General features: G+C 42.1%; 1 protein-coding gene across 3 annotated transcripts in view; it reads left to right on the top strand.

The window, feature by feature from the left end:
• PCTP (phosphatidylcholine transfer protein) overlaps positions 1-15,507 on the top strand; it is a 46,787-nt gene extending 31,280 nt beyond the window's left edge. For all 3 annotated transcript variants that reach the window (XM_017848148.1, XM_017848147.1, XM_017848146.1), the window contains exons 2-6: positions 5,251-5,368; positions 9,299-9,378; positions 11,906-12,077; positions 12,953-13,020; positions 14,202-15,507. In XM_017848148.1, coding sequence (XP_017703637.1) covers positions 5,326-5,368; positions 9,299-9,378; positions 11,906-12,077; positions 12,953-13,020; positions 14,202-14,267 — 429 coding nt within the window. In that variant the 5' untranslated portion in view covers positions 5,251-5,325 and the 3' untranslated portion in view covers positions 14,268-15,507. The remainder of the gene's footprint in view (positions 1-5,250; positions 5,369-9,298; positions 9,379-11,905; positions 12,078-12,952; positions 13,021-14,201) is intronic.
• The last annotated feature ends 700 nt before the right edge of the window (positions 15,508-16,207 follow it).

Raw genomic sequence — 16,207 nt, forward strand, 5'->3', positions numbered from 1 at the left:
TGTGCAAAGACACACCATTTCTTTCTGTCTGTCCTGTTACTAGCTGTAGGACTTAGGCAGGTAAGTTGGCCTCTCTAAGCATCATTTCCTTCTGTAAAGGTAGAGATAACACCAACTTCCCTGTCTACATCACAGGACTATCTTCGCTGTTACATGAGAGAATGAATATAAAACTTTGGAAAGTGGACCATGCTTAGAAAAACAATTACTAGTATTATTGAAAGACTTTATAGCAGGTCAAAGGGATTAGAAAACTCCTTCAAACACAAAATACATGACTCTTGCAGTATTGCTAATAAATCACCAAGGGAAACAGAATCCAATCTGCAGTCAAGTAGAAGCCTCTGCTTGATTTCTTCTTGGGATCAAGATGTAGTGAATACCAGTGGGTATTCACTCTATCTACTGTAGCAGGTATATATAAAAATATATATACCTATTGGCATTATATATAAACATATATATCTGCTGATATTATATATAAAATATATAAAAATGTGTAACATATTCTATATATAACATATTTATATAGAATAGTATATATTATATATACATTTATATATGTTTTTTCTGAGTTACTAATTCAAAGGAGACAGTACTTTTTATAACATGGCATGTAGGGTTTTGTATGCCTTTGTGTAAAACTAAATGTTGTACCTCAATTTAATATCCATTAAAGTGTCCATTATCTCTTCTTTTCCTTGACAGTGCATTTTAGCAACATTTATGTACTTCTGTACTGTTTTAATGAATTTACGTGTTATTATATTTCTTATAAATATTCGTAAGTCTTATCAGCACTATTCTGTCAGCCTACTTTTTTACCTTGATGTCAAATTTTTAAAAATAAATCTGGACTTGGTAAGGAGAGACTTGTATTCAAATGGGTTATTTCCAGGAGTTAGGGAAAGAAGTATTACAGTAGGAAGAGTGCTTTGCCGATAAGCTCTACAGGCATCTTGGGAGTTACAGAGCTGTTCTTTTATAAACAGGAGCAAAGAACATTAGAACGGTATGCAGGGATGTGGGATGAAAGGATGGTGTGATCGGATAGCAGACCGGAGAATACTTTGCCCTAAGCCCAGCCTGTTTTCAGGAGGGACTGTATGCTGGCTCAGGTTTAGAATAGGCCAAAGTTCAGGGGCCTAGAGGAAGAAGAAAAGTTCAGGCAGTTGGGTTAACAAGCATTTTGTTCTGGTTGATCAGTCAGAGTGGGCAGCTCAGCTAATCATTTATAAGACAAAGAAAGGGAAATTTGGAGGGTCTGTGTCTGGCCTTGTTGTAGGTAAACGGGGGCATCCGTGAGTCTTATCTAAGTCATATAGGGAAGGGTAGTGGATCTCCGCGGTAAACTTTATGAAACACAAAAGATGGGGGATTTCTTAACCTTCACTGTAATCTAGGATGGCAAGGTTCAAATAAAATTCAGCATTGTTGATAAGGACCACTATGTCAATTACGATTGTTTTTAGCTACAAGTAATAGAAAATCGGACAATCAATGACAAACAGAGGCATGTTTATCTCACCTAATAAGTAGGTCAGAGTTCTACCTATTGGTAGAATTGCTGTCATTGGTTTAGCAATCAGTGATGCCAGCAACCCTCTGAGTCTTTCTACTCGATTTCTCATGTTGATTGCCTCTTGGTCATAGGATAGTTGCAGCAGTTCCCACCATCATGTCCACATTTAAAATAGGGAGAAGTCACATGGCTACCTCTCCTTGCAGAGGAGGCCAGGGAAGTTGTTGGCTGTTTACATTGCCACAGGGGTTCTCTTAATAAACAGAAGGAGTGTTTACCACATCAAGTCTTACGTTTCTTCTGGCAGTTGTATTGTGTACATGATACTGGCTAATTCTCTACTACTAACATAACCCTTTTACTATTTGAATTGTAGGAAACTCAATGTCTTATAACTGGAGCATTAGAAAAGTATCCAGTATATTTTAGTCTAGATAAGGAAACTGAGCCACTGTTAGAGGTGGTTTTCTGGAGGAGCTTCAGGAAAAGCCAAGAATCTCTTGAGTAAACTTCTTTGGAGTCATTTATTCAAATGTTAGTAAGCTTGGAAAAATAAAGCCGATGTTGCAAAGGATTTATATCTCTAATTTTAAAGAGATCTTACACATCAGATCTTATTATAGTAGCAATAAAAGCTTTGCCAAATACATTTTGCTTTTTCATATCAAATTGTTTGTATAATCAATGGCACCCAATGCTGGTGAGATGCTCCTTTGGAACTGGTGAGAGTACACACTTGGTACACACATTCTACAAGGTTTGTAAGAAGTATAAAGAGACTTAAAATGTTATCTACTTAACCTAAAATTTATCCCCCCTAAGAAAGCGCTTTTGAGTAAAAAAACAAAAAAAAAAAAAAAAAAACACAGATTTTGGACGCAAAGTATTCTACACAAACATGATATGTATGGACATTTTTTTCATAAAATATTTGGAACAAGTATTTTTTGAGAATAATTGAGTTTAGGTTGGAGTCTTCATACTCAGTATAATTCTTAGTTAAAATAAGTTAACAACTATACATATGATTCCGAATTTGATAAACTTACAGAATATATTGTAATTTGACTTAAGGAATATGTCAAATATTTCGTAAGATATTTTATTATTTTCGTTATGGGGTTGCATGTCGCTTTTTAAAATTTTTTTTGTAATCTTTTAATTATAAAAAAACTCTATTTTTTTAAATATGAAGTAAAAATGAGTGTGGTTGCTGAGATCCTTTTTAAAAAGAAATAATGGGTGAGAAAATGCTTTGATTAGAGAATGCGGACGAGGCTGTCCAGCACTTGAACATTGTATTAATGAAGTAGGAAAGGTGTTGCCGTGTTATTGAGCATTTGGTTCCTCTGGAGCTCTGGCATTGCTCAGTCCTGCCTCAAAGGGAATGTTTAAAGGAAGTTGTCACAATAGTTCATTCTTCTGTATTCACGCAAATCATGGTTGTTCTATTTTTCTCTTCCTCGAGAACTTTCTGTTCTTTTTTTCTGTGCCATATAACAGGATGGAAGTCACTAAGGTTTGTAACTACATTTAGGAGAAGAAGGGAACCAGTTTAAGGGAACAGTGTGTCTTAATTTATACAGATATCCAATGCTAACTTATTTAAAGGTTGAGGAGGTTATTATCTTAACACATAAGAATTATTTTTGCTTAGAATGTGTAGAAAACAAGGCCTCAATATTCTTGAATAATTGCTGGTTGTCTCCCTTCTAAAGCCTATTGATGAAAACAAGTGTGTGTAAGTGTAAATGTGTGGGTATATATAAATCCTTACTAAGTTCTCTTGTGTGTGTGTGAGGGGAGAGGGCAAGAGAGATAAGATGTTTATCTTCCTGACATTTCTCATTGGACCCTGAGGTCTGCCCTTCTACTGGGGTATCCATGGCATGACACATAAGGGGTTCAGATAGACTAGTTTGGTATTTGCTGGTTGGAAATTCTTGGTATAAAATCACATGCTTTTAGAGCTGGAAGATTCTTATCGATTCCATTTCAATTTTAAGTTCATTTTTTGCCAGGTACTTTCACATACATCTAAGATTCCTAAACCGGGATGTATTTATCCCTAGGTTATACCACCCAACCCGGATGACCCTTAAAGCTTCAGGATCTCTAGAAAGATTCAGCATGTTTATTCCTTGACTTCCCCTTAGTCCATGGCACGGTGTTTAAGGAGAGGGCTTCATTCGTGCACGATTAACCAGTAACACGGTCTTAGCACATGGACGCGAGAGTTCATCCAAAAGTTCATGTTTGTTCATTTGTTTATTTGCCTTTGTGTTGAAATTAATCTAACAGCCATTGCTTTAATTTTAATAATAGAGCCTTTAGGCAGAGCTGAGGGTCAGGAATTGTAAGTTGCCACCGTAGAGAAAGTGAAATGTGTGCTGGGGCAACTCTAGGCCAGGACCCTCATGGACAAGCACATGGCTTACCAAGAAAACAAGGAACTCTCTTATCATTTGGAATCTAGAAAGGCCTTTTTCCAAATAAAAGGAACTTACATGATTTGAAGCAGATTTCTTTTGTTTTTCATTTTTAGTCTTTTATGCAGAATCAAAAAGAAGCAGTTGTTGAAAGATTCTGTCTTGGAATTGATAAAACAATGTGTTGGGTTTCACTATGCCACATGGCTATGTAAATATAACCTGTCCCAAGAACTGTAGCTGCCTATGTGACACCCTTACTTGGATGCTTAATAAACATCTTAACCTCAACTTGTTCAAAAGAGAACTCTTAATTATGCCCAAAGCCCACCAATCACCTCTTCTCCAAGTGTTTTCTGTCTTGGAAGATGGCATTCCCATCTGCCCAACTTGGGTTATAAAAATTATCCTCGATTCTTTGCTTTCCCTTTCCCCAGGATCTATCAACAATTCCTTTTTACTTTACCTCCAAAATGTATCCTTAAATCACTGACTCCTTGCCGTCACTGTTGTTACCTCCCTGTTCAAATCACCATCATCTCTTATCTGAACTATTGCACTGGTCTTCTCACCCATCTCCTTGTTCTCTTATGATCTATTTTCTACCAAGCAGCAAGAATCACCTTTAAAAAATTAATTTGATTGGGTCATTCTTAAACTGAATTCTGAATCAGATCTGGTCATCCCTCTGTTTAAAGCCATCCATTAGTTTTCCATAGCAACGAGAATAAAATCTTTACCTCTTACCCTGGTTTCCAAAGTCCTTGGGGTCCAGCCTGACAACCTCTGTAAACTCAGCTTCTGCCACTCTCTCTTTCATCCAGAGTTCTCCAGACCCCAGGTTCTTTAAAGATGCCAGGCCATCAATCTGAGGACCTTCCTTCTACCAGGAACGGGCTTTTCTTGTCTTCCTATGGCTGACTTCTTCTAGCATTTGGAACAAGATGCTCTGATAAATGTTAACTCTCATAGAGGCCTTTCCTGATCACCTGATTACATAGATGTCCTCCCCATCCCTGCCCTTGCAAGGCACCATTTATCACACAACTCTTCTTACCCTATTTAAATTACCTGGATGGCACTTACAGCTATCTCTAGCACTGCTGCCTACCTGAATTTAAGATCCCTGAGAGTAGGGCCTTTACCTGCTTTTTTACCATTGTGTCACTAAGACCACAGAGGAGGTCAGTGTTTGGTGTGGCATGAACTCCATCATCAGCTGCTTTTCATATAATGTGGAATCCAGCTTTCCCTCAACTTGGGAACCAATAGACATTTCTACCTGTTCTGTTTTTATAGAAGACTGGACTTTATGAATATAAAGTCTTTGGTGTTCTGGAGGACTGCTCACCAACTCTACTGGCAGACGTCTATATGGACTTAGACTACAGAAAACAATGGGACCAGTATGTTAAAGGTGAGTGATGCTTGCTTTTTTTTTTATTTTTGAGACACAGTTTCACTCTTGTAGCCCAGGGTGAAGTGCAGTGGTGTAATCTCAGCCCACTGCAACCTCCCCCTCCCGAGTTCAAGCGATTCTCCTGCCTCAGCCTACTGAGTAGCTGGGATTACAGGCATGTGCCACCACACCCAGCTAATTTTTGTATCTTTGGTAGAGATAGGGTTTCTCCATGTTGGTCAGGCTGGTCTTGAACTCCTGACTTCAGGTGATCTGCCTGTCTCCGCCTCGCAAAGAGCTGGGATTACAGGCATGAGCCACTGCACCCAGCACTTTTTTTTTTTTTTTTCCCCCAAATCATTAGAACGTAGATCTATTCTGACCAGGTGCAGTGACTCACGCTTGTAATCCCAGCACTTGGGGAGGCTGAAACAGGCAGATAACTTGAGGCCAGGACTTTGAGACCAGCCTGGCCAGCATGGTGAAATCCTGTCTCTACTAAAAATACAAAACTTAGCTGGGCATGGTGGTGCATGCCTGTAGTCCCAGCTACTCAGGAGGCTGAGGCACTAAGAATTGCTTGAACCCAAGAGGCAGAGGTTGCAGTGAGCCAAGACTGCACTTCAGCATGGACAACAGAGGGAGACCCTGTCTCAAAAAAGAAAAAAAAAAAAAAGGTATAATCTCTTTTTATTTATTCTTGCCAGTAGAAAAAAATAAAGTTAACTTCTACTACATAGTGCTTCCTATTAAATTTTGAAACAAAAGCATTCTAAATGTGGGACTGAAATGCACTTTTGCTATTGCTAGGACTTGTTCCTTACATAGTCTTAGACCCTCCCCACAGTTTGCTCTTGGGGCTCCTTTGCTGCCACTTTTAAGTTGTGTGATCCTCCCATGTATCTAGGTTGTCATGAAAGGGGAGGAGGTGCGATCCAAGTTTTGGTTTGAGAGTTGAATCAGAATTTTCCAAACAGAGAAGAATACATGTATATGAGGAGGTGAGAGAGTGATGGGATGACTGGTTAAGGGCATTCTAGGCCCAGGGATCAGCATTAGTAAAGTCAGGAAAGCACGAAGCAATATGTTCAACAACCACCAGCAGTTTGGTGGTGTTGGGTTGGTTGGAGTAAGAGAACCTATCCTATGTCTTCAACTACTGTTCGTACTAGTTCTACTACTACTATTGCTAGTACTGTTGTACTAGTAGAACTAGCTAATAGAACTAGTACTAGTAGTAGTCGAAGAGCTAGGGTAGGTGCTTCTACTACTAGGTGAACTAGGGCAGCTGTTGGGTCCAGATCCTCCAGGGCCTAGCATGGTGACCAGGCTATGGGTCTTGGATTTTTCCCTGTAAGTGTTACGTTATGAAAGACATCACACAGGGAATTCTCCTGCCACTTAGAGCTGGAGTAGCCTCTGCCAACCCAGTCATAGTGGAATGGAACTATGGAACTAGCCAAAGGCACATAAAGCCTTTAGTCAAGACTCTTGGCGGCAAGTAACAGAAAGCCAACTAAAGACCGCGTAAGAAGAGAAAAAGGAGTTTATTAGTTCATGGCACTGAAAAAGAGTTCAGGTGTTTCTAACTTTGAGAACAGCTGCAACAGGGAACTTAAATAATTTCATCAGGATTGTTTCTTTCTCTATCTCTAGACTCTGTTTTCTTCTGTGTTGACCTAATTCCTGGGCAGATTCTTATGTCATGGCCAAGATGTCCGCCAGAAAATCCAGGTTTATATTCTAACCATACAGATAACCCCAGAGGAAAGAGAATTCTACTTTTCTAGGGATGGCAGCCAGATGCCAGGATTGGCTCTTGTCAGCTCAGCTTGGAGTTTGTGCTTATTTTCTGTGGACATTCATCATGGTTTTCGGCAACTTAGCATTCTCAAATACCCTTCCTATTTAGGGGGCAGTGGGATGCTTACCTGTCCAAGGGAACAGCCAGACACTGTCTAGGCCTCCCTTGCAGCCAAGATACAGTCATGTGACATAGACTCTGCCGATAAGACCCACATGTGGCTTCAATTTGGAAAAGAGACATGCGAGGAAGCAGGCAGCATGGAAGATCCATTTTTCAGTGACCAGTGAAGGCATCTGATTTTAGGGCAAACAACTGCTGAGCCTCTGATGTTTGCTCCCCAACATCAACAGCTTTTACTCTGGGTTCTGATCCAGTGGAAGGAGCAGTTAGGCTTTGCTAGAACAGTGTTGAGGTTTGGAATCTCACTCTGGTCCATCCAAGAGCTTTACTAAATCACTTTTTGCTCTCAACTTGCTAGAGTGACTAATTACGACTCTGGACAGATCTGCCATCCCTGAATTAGTCACCATGGCCAAGTCTTGCTCATTTTCCCAGCCCTGACAGTTTTTTTTTTTTTTTTTTTTTTTTTTTTTTCTCGCTCTGTCACCCAGGCTGGAGTGCAGTGGCCAGATCTCAGCTCACTGCAAGCTCCGCCTCCCGGGTTCACGCCATTCTCCTGCCTCAGCCTCCCGAGTAGCTGGGACTACAGGCGCCGCCACTTCGCCCGGCTAGTTTTTTTGTATTTTGAGTAGAGATGGGGTTTCACCGTGTTAGCCAGGGTGGTCTCGATCTCCTGACCTCGTGATCCGCCCGTCTCGGCCTCCCAAAGTGCTGGGATTACAGGCTTGAGCCACCGCGCCCGGCTTCCCAGCCCTGAAATTACTGCAGAGTCAGTCTTGCTGAAACCATGCAGCTGAGAAGTAGGGGAAGGGTGATGCCCTGAAGGAAAATTGAGATGTTCAAGGAGGGATTAATGCTGAGGATGTAAAAGCAACAGAGGTCCACTTCTCCCTTTCCTTTAAGGACTCTCATCAGCCTCCTGTGACCATAATGGGCTGGCATGCTCCTTAATCTACAGTGTGCTTCTAATAGATTTTTTTTCAAAAGCTAAATTATCCCTCCTTAGCATCTCCTCCAAGGACTTTGGGCTCCTTCTGTAACTGGAGGTAGAAAGAAGTTTACTGCACAGCAGTCTGGGGACAGAGGGTGTGCATGCCATTAAATTTCTTTGCTATCTCCCTCCAAGTGTTGGCTGCTGTTTGCACATAATAGTAAGATGGAAAGATTATTAGGGAAATTCGGTCACCCTAGCTGTGGCATAGTGCAAAGAAACATGGGAGAGAAGAAAGAAACTTGGGGTAAGCCATAGTTCTGCTGATTTCTAACTATTTAAGAAGGATGTTGCTCATTCTGGAAACTTCATTTCCGACCTGTGAATGTGCTATACTGGGTGACTCGGTTCCAGGTTAGCTGTAATGGGTCAAGGAATCCTAAAGGGGAATTAAGGGGCTCAGAAGCAGAACTATTGGTACTCTAGTGACATCTGGTGGTTATCCTGAATTTTAAACCTCTGACTGTTTTTTTGATGTCTGATTTTATTTCATTGCATTCTATCAAGAATATTATTTATGCTATAGAATGGACAAGATTTGTTGGCTTCTTAGGCAGTAAGCTTTCAGTGCAAATTAATCGGTTTGACTTTTTTCTAGAATTTTATACCTTATGAGTTAGTGGTTTATCATACCCTAAGAGGTTATCTTTTTTTTTTCTTGAGACGTGGTGTCATTCTGTCACCCAGGCTGGAGTGCAGTGGTGCAATCATGGCGTGGCTCACTGCAACCTTGACCTCCTAGGCTTGGATGATCCTCCTACCTCAGCCTCCAGAGTAGCTGGGACTACAGACATGCACCACCATGCCTGGCTGATTTTTTTGCTTTTTTTTTTTTTTTTAGAGAGAGATGGGGTTTCACCATATTGCCCAGGCTGGTCTTGAACTCTTGGACTTAAGCAATCCACTCGCCTTGGCCTCAAAAAGTGCTGGGATTACAGGCATGAGCCACTGTGCTTGGCCTAAGAGGTCATCTTATTAGTTGTAGCTAAAACGGCTTCCAGATGCATTAACTTCTTTTGCTCTCCTTTAGAACTCTATGAACAAGAATGCAATGGACAGACTGTGGTCTACTGGGAAGTGAAGTACCCTTTTCCCATGTCCAACAGAGATGTATCCTTTCCACAAGATACTCATTCCCTGACCTTCTAAGTGTTTCTGTGTTCCTCAGCTGCAGTCTATTGCAGAGAGGTAGAGCTGGTTTGTCAGCAGGCACAGATAACATTGTCTCTGATTCTTGCAGCAGCATTTGCTAAAGATGTTGCTTCTTGTGTGGTGTTTGGAGAGCTCAGAGTGTGATTTCTGGGCCTGACCACATGGAGTGTCTGTAATTATGGTCACTGGAGAGCAACTCTTACTTTCCTAAGAAGTTTCCTAGGCCTTGAAATTGTCAGGCCACAAAATTGGGGACCTGGAAGGAACTTTTTATAAAGAGTACTTGATACAGCTCCTTCAGTCTACAGAGAAATAAAGGGCTCCCGGGGCACATAGGTGGTTAGTGGCAGAGTGGGTGCTGGAACTCAGGCCCCTGCATTTCCAGCTCTCTCCACCTTCCCCATCTCAGTAGACCCCACAGCAATCCCTCCTTGATTGTTGGCTCTAGACACTGATTGTAAGCTTCTTCCTCTCAATGTCCTTGTTTATGAAATGAAGCAGTTGGATGAAATGTAGGGAGGCTTGGCTGGCACTGTAAGGTTTTCAGAAGCCCCCTTAGGACTAAGCTGGGGGGCTAGGATGGAATTTTGGGGGTGGGTAGGATGGAGGTAGGATGACTCCTCGGTAAGATTTTTTCTCCTTCACCATCCTCTTCAATCCCAGCAGCGAGGTGTTTTACAGATTCAATTTCCATATAAGATCCTTTTAGCAAAGGGTCTCGTGGAGTCAGAAAAAAGTTTGGAAGCTGCTGAATTAGATAAACTGCCAACACTTCAAAGGTGTTCTGCCAAATTTTAATCACTATATCAAGGTAATTCTTCCGCTGTGGAGTATCAGATGATATCTATCACATGAGCTGAGAAAGTTGGGGGAGAGAGTGCAACAATATTTGCTAAAAGGAAAATGTAAAAGGTGTAGGAGAAAGGAACCCAGAGACAAATCAACATCTTCTCTTTCCTGAAACATTTAAGAACTTTACTCACCAGTACATAAGAGCATGGAGACACAGACTGTCCAGTGTGAGGGTGGGGCAACAGGGGGCGCTGTCAAGACACTGAGGTGGGGCTGAATGCGGTAACTCATGCCTGTAATCCCAACACTTTGGGAGTCCAAAGTGGGCAGATCACTTGATGTCAGAGTTCGAGATCAGCCTGGCCAACATGGAGAAACCCCGTCTCTATTAAAAATACAAAAAAAAAAAAAAAAAAATTAGCTGGGTGTGGTGGGCGCCTGTAATCCCAGCTACTCCAGAGGCTGAGGTGGGAGGATCACTTGAACCCAGGAGGTGGAGGTTGCAGTGAACCAAGATTGCGACACCCCACTCCAGTCTGGGTGAGACTCTATCTCAAAAAAAAAAAAAGACACTGAGGTGGGTGGGGGCTAAAACGGCTGCTGTGTTATAGTAAGTGTAATTGTGTTGTGCGTGGTGACTTTTGATTCTTTTAGGTTTTGATTCCTTTGAGTGCGAAACCCAAAATTCTGTTGTATGAAAGTGTAACTAACAAACTAAATATCCGAGCCTCCTCCAGCTATGAAATTCTAAGTAGGTTTTGGAGCCAGATCTGGGATAAAAATTCAGGTTTCATCACTTCGGCTGGGATGTGGGATTTTTGGCAAGGTTCTTTTCCTCTCTGAGCCTCACTTTTGTCATCTGTAGTATGGGGATACTCATACAAACTCACAGGGTCTTTGTAAGGATCGAAATTTAAGCTGTATGTCAAGTGCATGATGTTACATGATAAGGGCTCGATAAGTAGTGATTCCTGTTGCTTCATAGACTTTCATTATCCTCCCTAGAATAGTGCTGTAAACTTAAGGGTTCTTCTGTCAAGGCTGATGGACATGAAATGGCTTTGTTATTCTTGGTGAACTAGTGTTAGCCCAGAGAGGGCATCTGCCTATGAAATATTCAGGTGGTCCCATGTCTTCCTATGGTCATCAGTTGTAACATTGCTTGATCATTTACTATGCATAGAGGTCAGTAATTAGAGCATTGGGTGAGGCCAGAACAAAAAGGAATGACACCATTTTCTGTCGAGTGCTTATTCTGCCCAGGTCTTTCTCTAATGGCCCCACCAAGCCTGTCTGGAAAGCAGTGTTACTCCCTTTCCTACACAGGGAATCTGAGTCTCAGCAAGGCTGAGTAGCTTACCTAGGACCACATAGCTATTAAGTGACCATTCCTCTGTCATCTCCTAGTGCCTTCTTGGAGAAAGGAAAAGTGGTTTCCTCACATAATTAAAAAGCATGAAGGGACCACTCACAGGTAAGTAATGCATGCTCTTAGGTGAGAACACTAGGTGGTGTGAGGCATAGTGTTACAGTGCAGGTAGGGAGACAGGGCAGGTAAGTGAACTAGCAGTAGAAGGGAGCAAATGCTAAGTGGGAGGCACAGAATTACCTCCCTTTGCTTCCAGCTTGTGGCGCTTTCTTTCTGTCTGTCTACAATGCTGGCATTGGTGTCTTGCCTTGACTGGCCATGCAGTATGTCTACCTCCGGCAGCGGCGAGACCTGGACGTGGAAGGGCGGAAGATCCACGTGGTCCTGGCCCAGAGCACCTCCGTGCCTCAGCTTGTCGAGAGGTCTGGGGTGATCCGGGTGAAGCAATACAAGCAGAGCCTGGCGATCGAGAGTGACGGCAAGAAGGGGAGCAAAGGTAAAACCCATGGTGCCTGTCAGTGCACCCAGCCAGGGGTCCCCACTGAAGGGCCAGGCCGATGGTGGGGGCATGTTGAGTACATGAAGCATATCCTTGAAGGTCAGAGGACAGGCACAGATGCAGAGCAGACCAGGATCAGCACCTAGAGAGAGCCTCATTCCACCCCAGCAGACTTGAGTAGAGTATGAAGTTGATGTTTAACTCTGACCCAGTCTATTTTCTCCAGACTCATGGATTGTCCAGATGAAACCAGAGAGTTTAGAAATTCACTTCCAGCTGGTCCCGTGGATACATACACTGGGCCTAAGGTTAGGCAAGAAAGCTGTCAGGTTTGTCTTGGAGATCTCAGCTCCAGCTCAGTACAAACTCAGAAGCTCAAGACCTGCCCAGCTTGAGTTCCAGCCCCCAGGGAGGAAAGCTGCCGACAGAGTGGGGCGCGAGGTCACCTGCTCTACCAGAATGAGTGTGGCCTTGCGTCCTAGGCAAAAATCTGAACCATAGTTAGATGGTCACCTTGAATATGTCACCTAATTTTCATGAGTATCTGTTTCATCATTTGTAAAATGGGATTAATTTGACCATCTCCTTAGGATTGCAAGAATAATTGAATGAGAGGCTATATTCAAGTGTCCAGCACTTGCCAGGTATTTAATAAATAGCAGCAAAATGTGTCTGTGGCTATGTTTTCAAAAGTGCCTATATTTAAGTATGCTGTAAGTGAAGTCAGTGGAGAGAAGTCCATCTGAAATATATGCTACCTCCCTCTGCAGTTTCTGAGCTTGAATATGAAGATATAAAGTTTGCACAGTTTTGTTGCTGTATTTTTCTGGTATTTTTGCTTTTTCTGAATTGTCCTTTCTTTCCCTCTCTAGTTTTCATGTATTACCTCGATAACCCGGGTGGCCAAATTCCGTCCTGGCTCATTAACTGGGCTGCCAAGGTGAGATCCCAGGAGGCGGGGCAGGGGGGAGGGATGGGGAAGTGTGTTTGACAAATGTTGACTTAGCCCTTGGGGCTGTCAGGCTGAAGAGACACATTGTCTCAGGCGTAATGAGGCTCTTTATGAAGAGTTTGGTTGAGTGACTCTGGTTAGGGCTGGGGTTGCCAACATCCAAGACGGAGGCTGGGACAAAAGACAAAGAATTGTCAGCTTGGAATGCCAGCTTCTCCCTGCTTGTGCCCCAAGACCCCGCCAGAATCACTCTCTGGAACCTCTGGACAATAGTCTGCTCCTGGTAGGAGCAATAGTGCCTTTGGAGCCTATATTCCTCTGCTTATTGAGGAATAAGACAGACTGACCTGGCTTGGAGACAACCAGATGTGTCCAAGCCTGGGGGAAGCTTCCACTTTTGTTGTTTTTGCTTTTTTTTTTTTTTTTTTTTTTTCCTATAAGGGAGGGAACCGCAGTGGTAGTTTGTATCACTAGAGACCGCCCAGGAGCCTGGCATTGTGGGGACCATCAGCGTGCTTTGCATGAGATCTACTACTTGAGAGGTCAACAGATTCCTTGGAAGAGTGAAAAAGCACATCAACTTTGGAGTCAAACAGATGCAATTTTGAATCCTGGCTCTGCTACTGACTGTCTTGTTGTATTTAAGGAAGCCATGCATTTCTTCCTTTTTAAAAATGAAGATAGATGTCTTCTACTGCATAGAAGGGGAGTAAATAAGACAATATTCAGGAGAAGTCTTGCCCAATGCTCAACATTAACTAAATAATCATATATCCTACTCCTTGATCCCCAATCCTTACCATTTTCTAATTCAGTAAAGCAAGTCCTTCCTCTCATTTCTTTGGAAGAATGTAACAATCCAGCCCAACCCCATTTCTTGTGTTTTCTTTTTTCAAGAAACACTGTTTCAGAAACATCTTTGCTTTTTCCTAGAGAAAGCTAACATATAAGGCCTTTTTGCAACAGAAGTTCCTGTTGACTGGTGTTCCTTTTGTCCTGGGTCCTACTTTTTGTCATCATCTGCAACAACATTCTGTTGAAATCCAGTTAGGGAGCCTATTCATTTTTGTTAGTCCTAAAGCCAACATTGTTTACCTTCTGCCACATCCCAACGAATCAAGAGTAACCACTGTGAAGACATAGAAATGACAGTCTCATTTCCTTTGCAGAATGGAGTTCCTAACTTCTTGAAAGACATAGCAAGAGCCTGTCAGAACTACCTCAAGAAAACCTAAGAAAGAGAATTGGGAACATTGCATCCATGGGATGATGTCTCTGGAAGTGCAGCCACCCAATGTCTCTGGAAGTGCCACCACCCACCGCTGCTCAGCCTTCCCCTGCTGTTTCCATCTTCGGAGGCCTACACACTCTACCACGTCCCTTCTAAGCATGTTCGCCTGACATCCAGCTCACTCGCCTGCTTCCTTTCTCACTCCCCGCATCTTGGGGTGGGCTGCCTTCTTCTGCAATTCAATATGGGGCAGACTAGGGAAACCTTTGCTTGCTTACTATTAGGAGGGGAAGTCTTCAGTAGGGAACACAGTCATTCCATTGTGTAGTTTTATGGGGATGGGTGGGCAGAGGGACACAACACAATTTAAGAATGACTATTTGGGCAGGCTGGCTCTTTTGCAGCTTGTGATTTCTTCCAACTTGGGAGGGGCTGCTGGAAGTGGCATTCCGTTCAGAGCTGACTTTCAGTGCACCCAAACTGGACGACGTGTGCCGGTGGCCATTTGCCTTATGCTTTGTGGAGCTGATGAGGCTGGGATTTGAGGTGATAATCCAGTAAGTCGTTCCTCATTCCTACTTGTGGAGGATCAGTAGCTATTATGATGCCAGACCATTTGGAGAAGTATCACAGGTCTAAGGGGGACACATAATATGACAACCCCATTTTTCCTCATCATCTATGTCTCTTTTTTTCTCTTTTCCATATGTCACTGGGGAAAGGCTGCCTGTACCTCTCAAGCTTTGGATTTTACTGGAAACTGAGGCATCAAGATGGCTGTGGCAGTTAGCAAAAGCAAAGATGCTTTGTGCATAGCCTTGTGAAAAAGTGTCTTTCTATGTAATAAGATGAATTTTCCTTCCAGAGTATTTAGAAATGTAGAAGGGATAACAGTTCACAGCCAGGTAAAATTTAACTGGTGGCTTAAAGACTCTGCATCTTTTTCTCAGGAATTCTGCCTAAGTTATCTGCCTTTTCTACCACCAAAAAGTCTTTTAGTTTTCTATGGTTTCTCCTGAATTTTGGTAGGGTAAGGTATTTCTATAGTCAAAGGCACAGCCTTGATGATCTCAGGGAAAAATTTTAATCACTGTGTATAATGATGCTAAACCTTGATTAATAACAGAAATTCAGGATGTAAACCCATAGAATGGGATTTGTGAACCTGGGATACCTCAGACTGTTTGTTTTCTTTCTGGGAAGAAAAGTGTGTTCTATAATGAATAAATATAGAGTGGTTTTTACTTGTCCTGTGTACCACTTCCTTCCTACCTTCTTCCTTTTGTGAGAATGCATCAGTTAGATCTCCTTTATTTGCAAGTGATATGCAGCCTAATTTGTAGACTTGAACATAAAACATAATTTTGGGCTTACTTATATGCAAGGTCAGGTGTAGGTAGCCTCAGGTAGGGGTCAATACAGGTGCTCAAACTGAGATGAGAATTCAGATCTTTTAGTATTGGTCTGCATTTGCTGGTAGCATTGTCACTAACAGCAATAGGTAGGTTTGCATCGTCCTAGGCTCATGCCAAGCAAAACAAAAAAGACAATGTTTCTTTCTAGTAGGACCTGCACTATTCCATAATTTAGAGCCCCTCTAAAACATATGCTTATCTATGTCCTGCTCATTATGGTCATCTGGATAGAATTATACAAGTAAGTGAATACCTCATAAAATTATCATTAAAATATCATTATCAGTAATGTAGCTGGAATCTATTCTGGATAAACTACATCTGAATGCCTCCTGTTAATAGAAGTCAAGTTGAAATCTTATGAATAGATTCTTTCAAATAAAAGCACTGAGATTATAGTCACTGAAACAGAATTGGCGTGAAATGGTGTCATGTAAACCATTTCTTTAAATAACATTAAATAATTTGCTAAGAACTCTGAAAATACTAAGAATGCTGAGTTTCTAGGTAAGGTACTTATTTTAAAAGG

This window comes from Rhinopithecus bieti, unplaced genomic scaffold (assembly GCF_001698545.2).
Source record: "Rhinopithecus bieti isolate Rb0 unplaced genomic scaffold, ASM169854v2 scaffold_30785, whole genome shotgun sequence".
Taxonomy (NCBI): domain Eukaryota; kingdom Metazoa; phylum Chordata; class Mammalia; order Primates; family Cercopithecidae; genus Rhinopithecus; species Rhinopithecus bieti.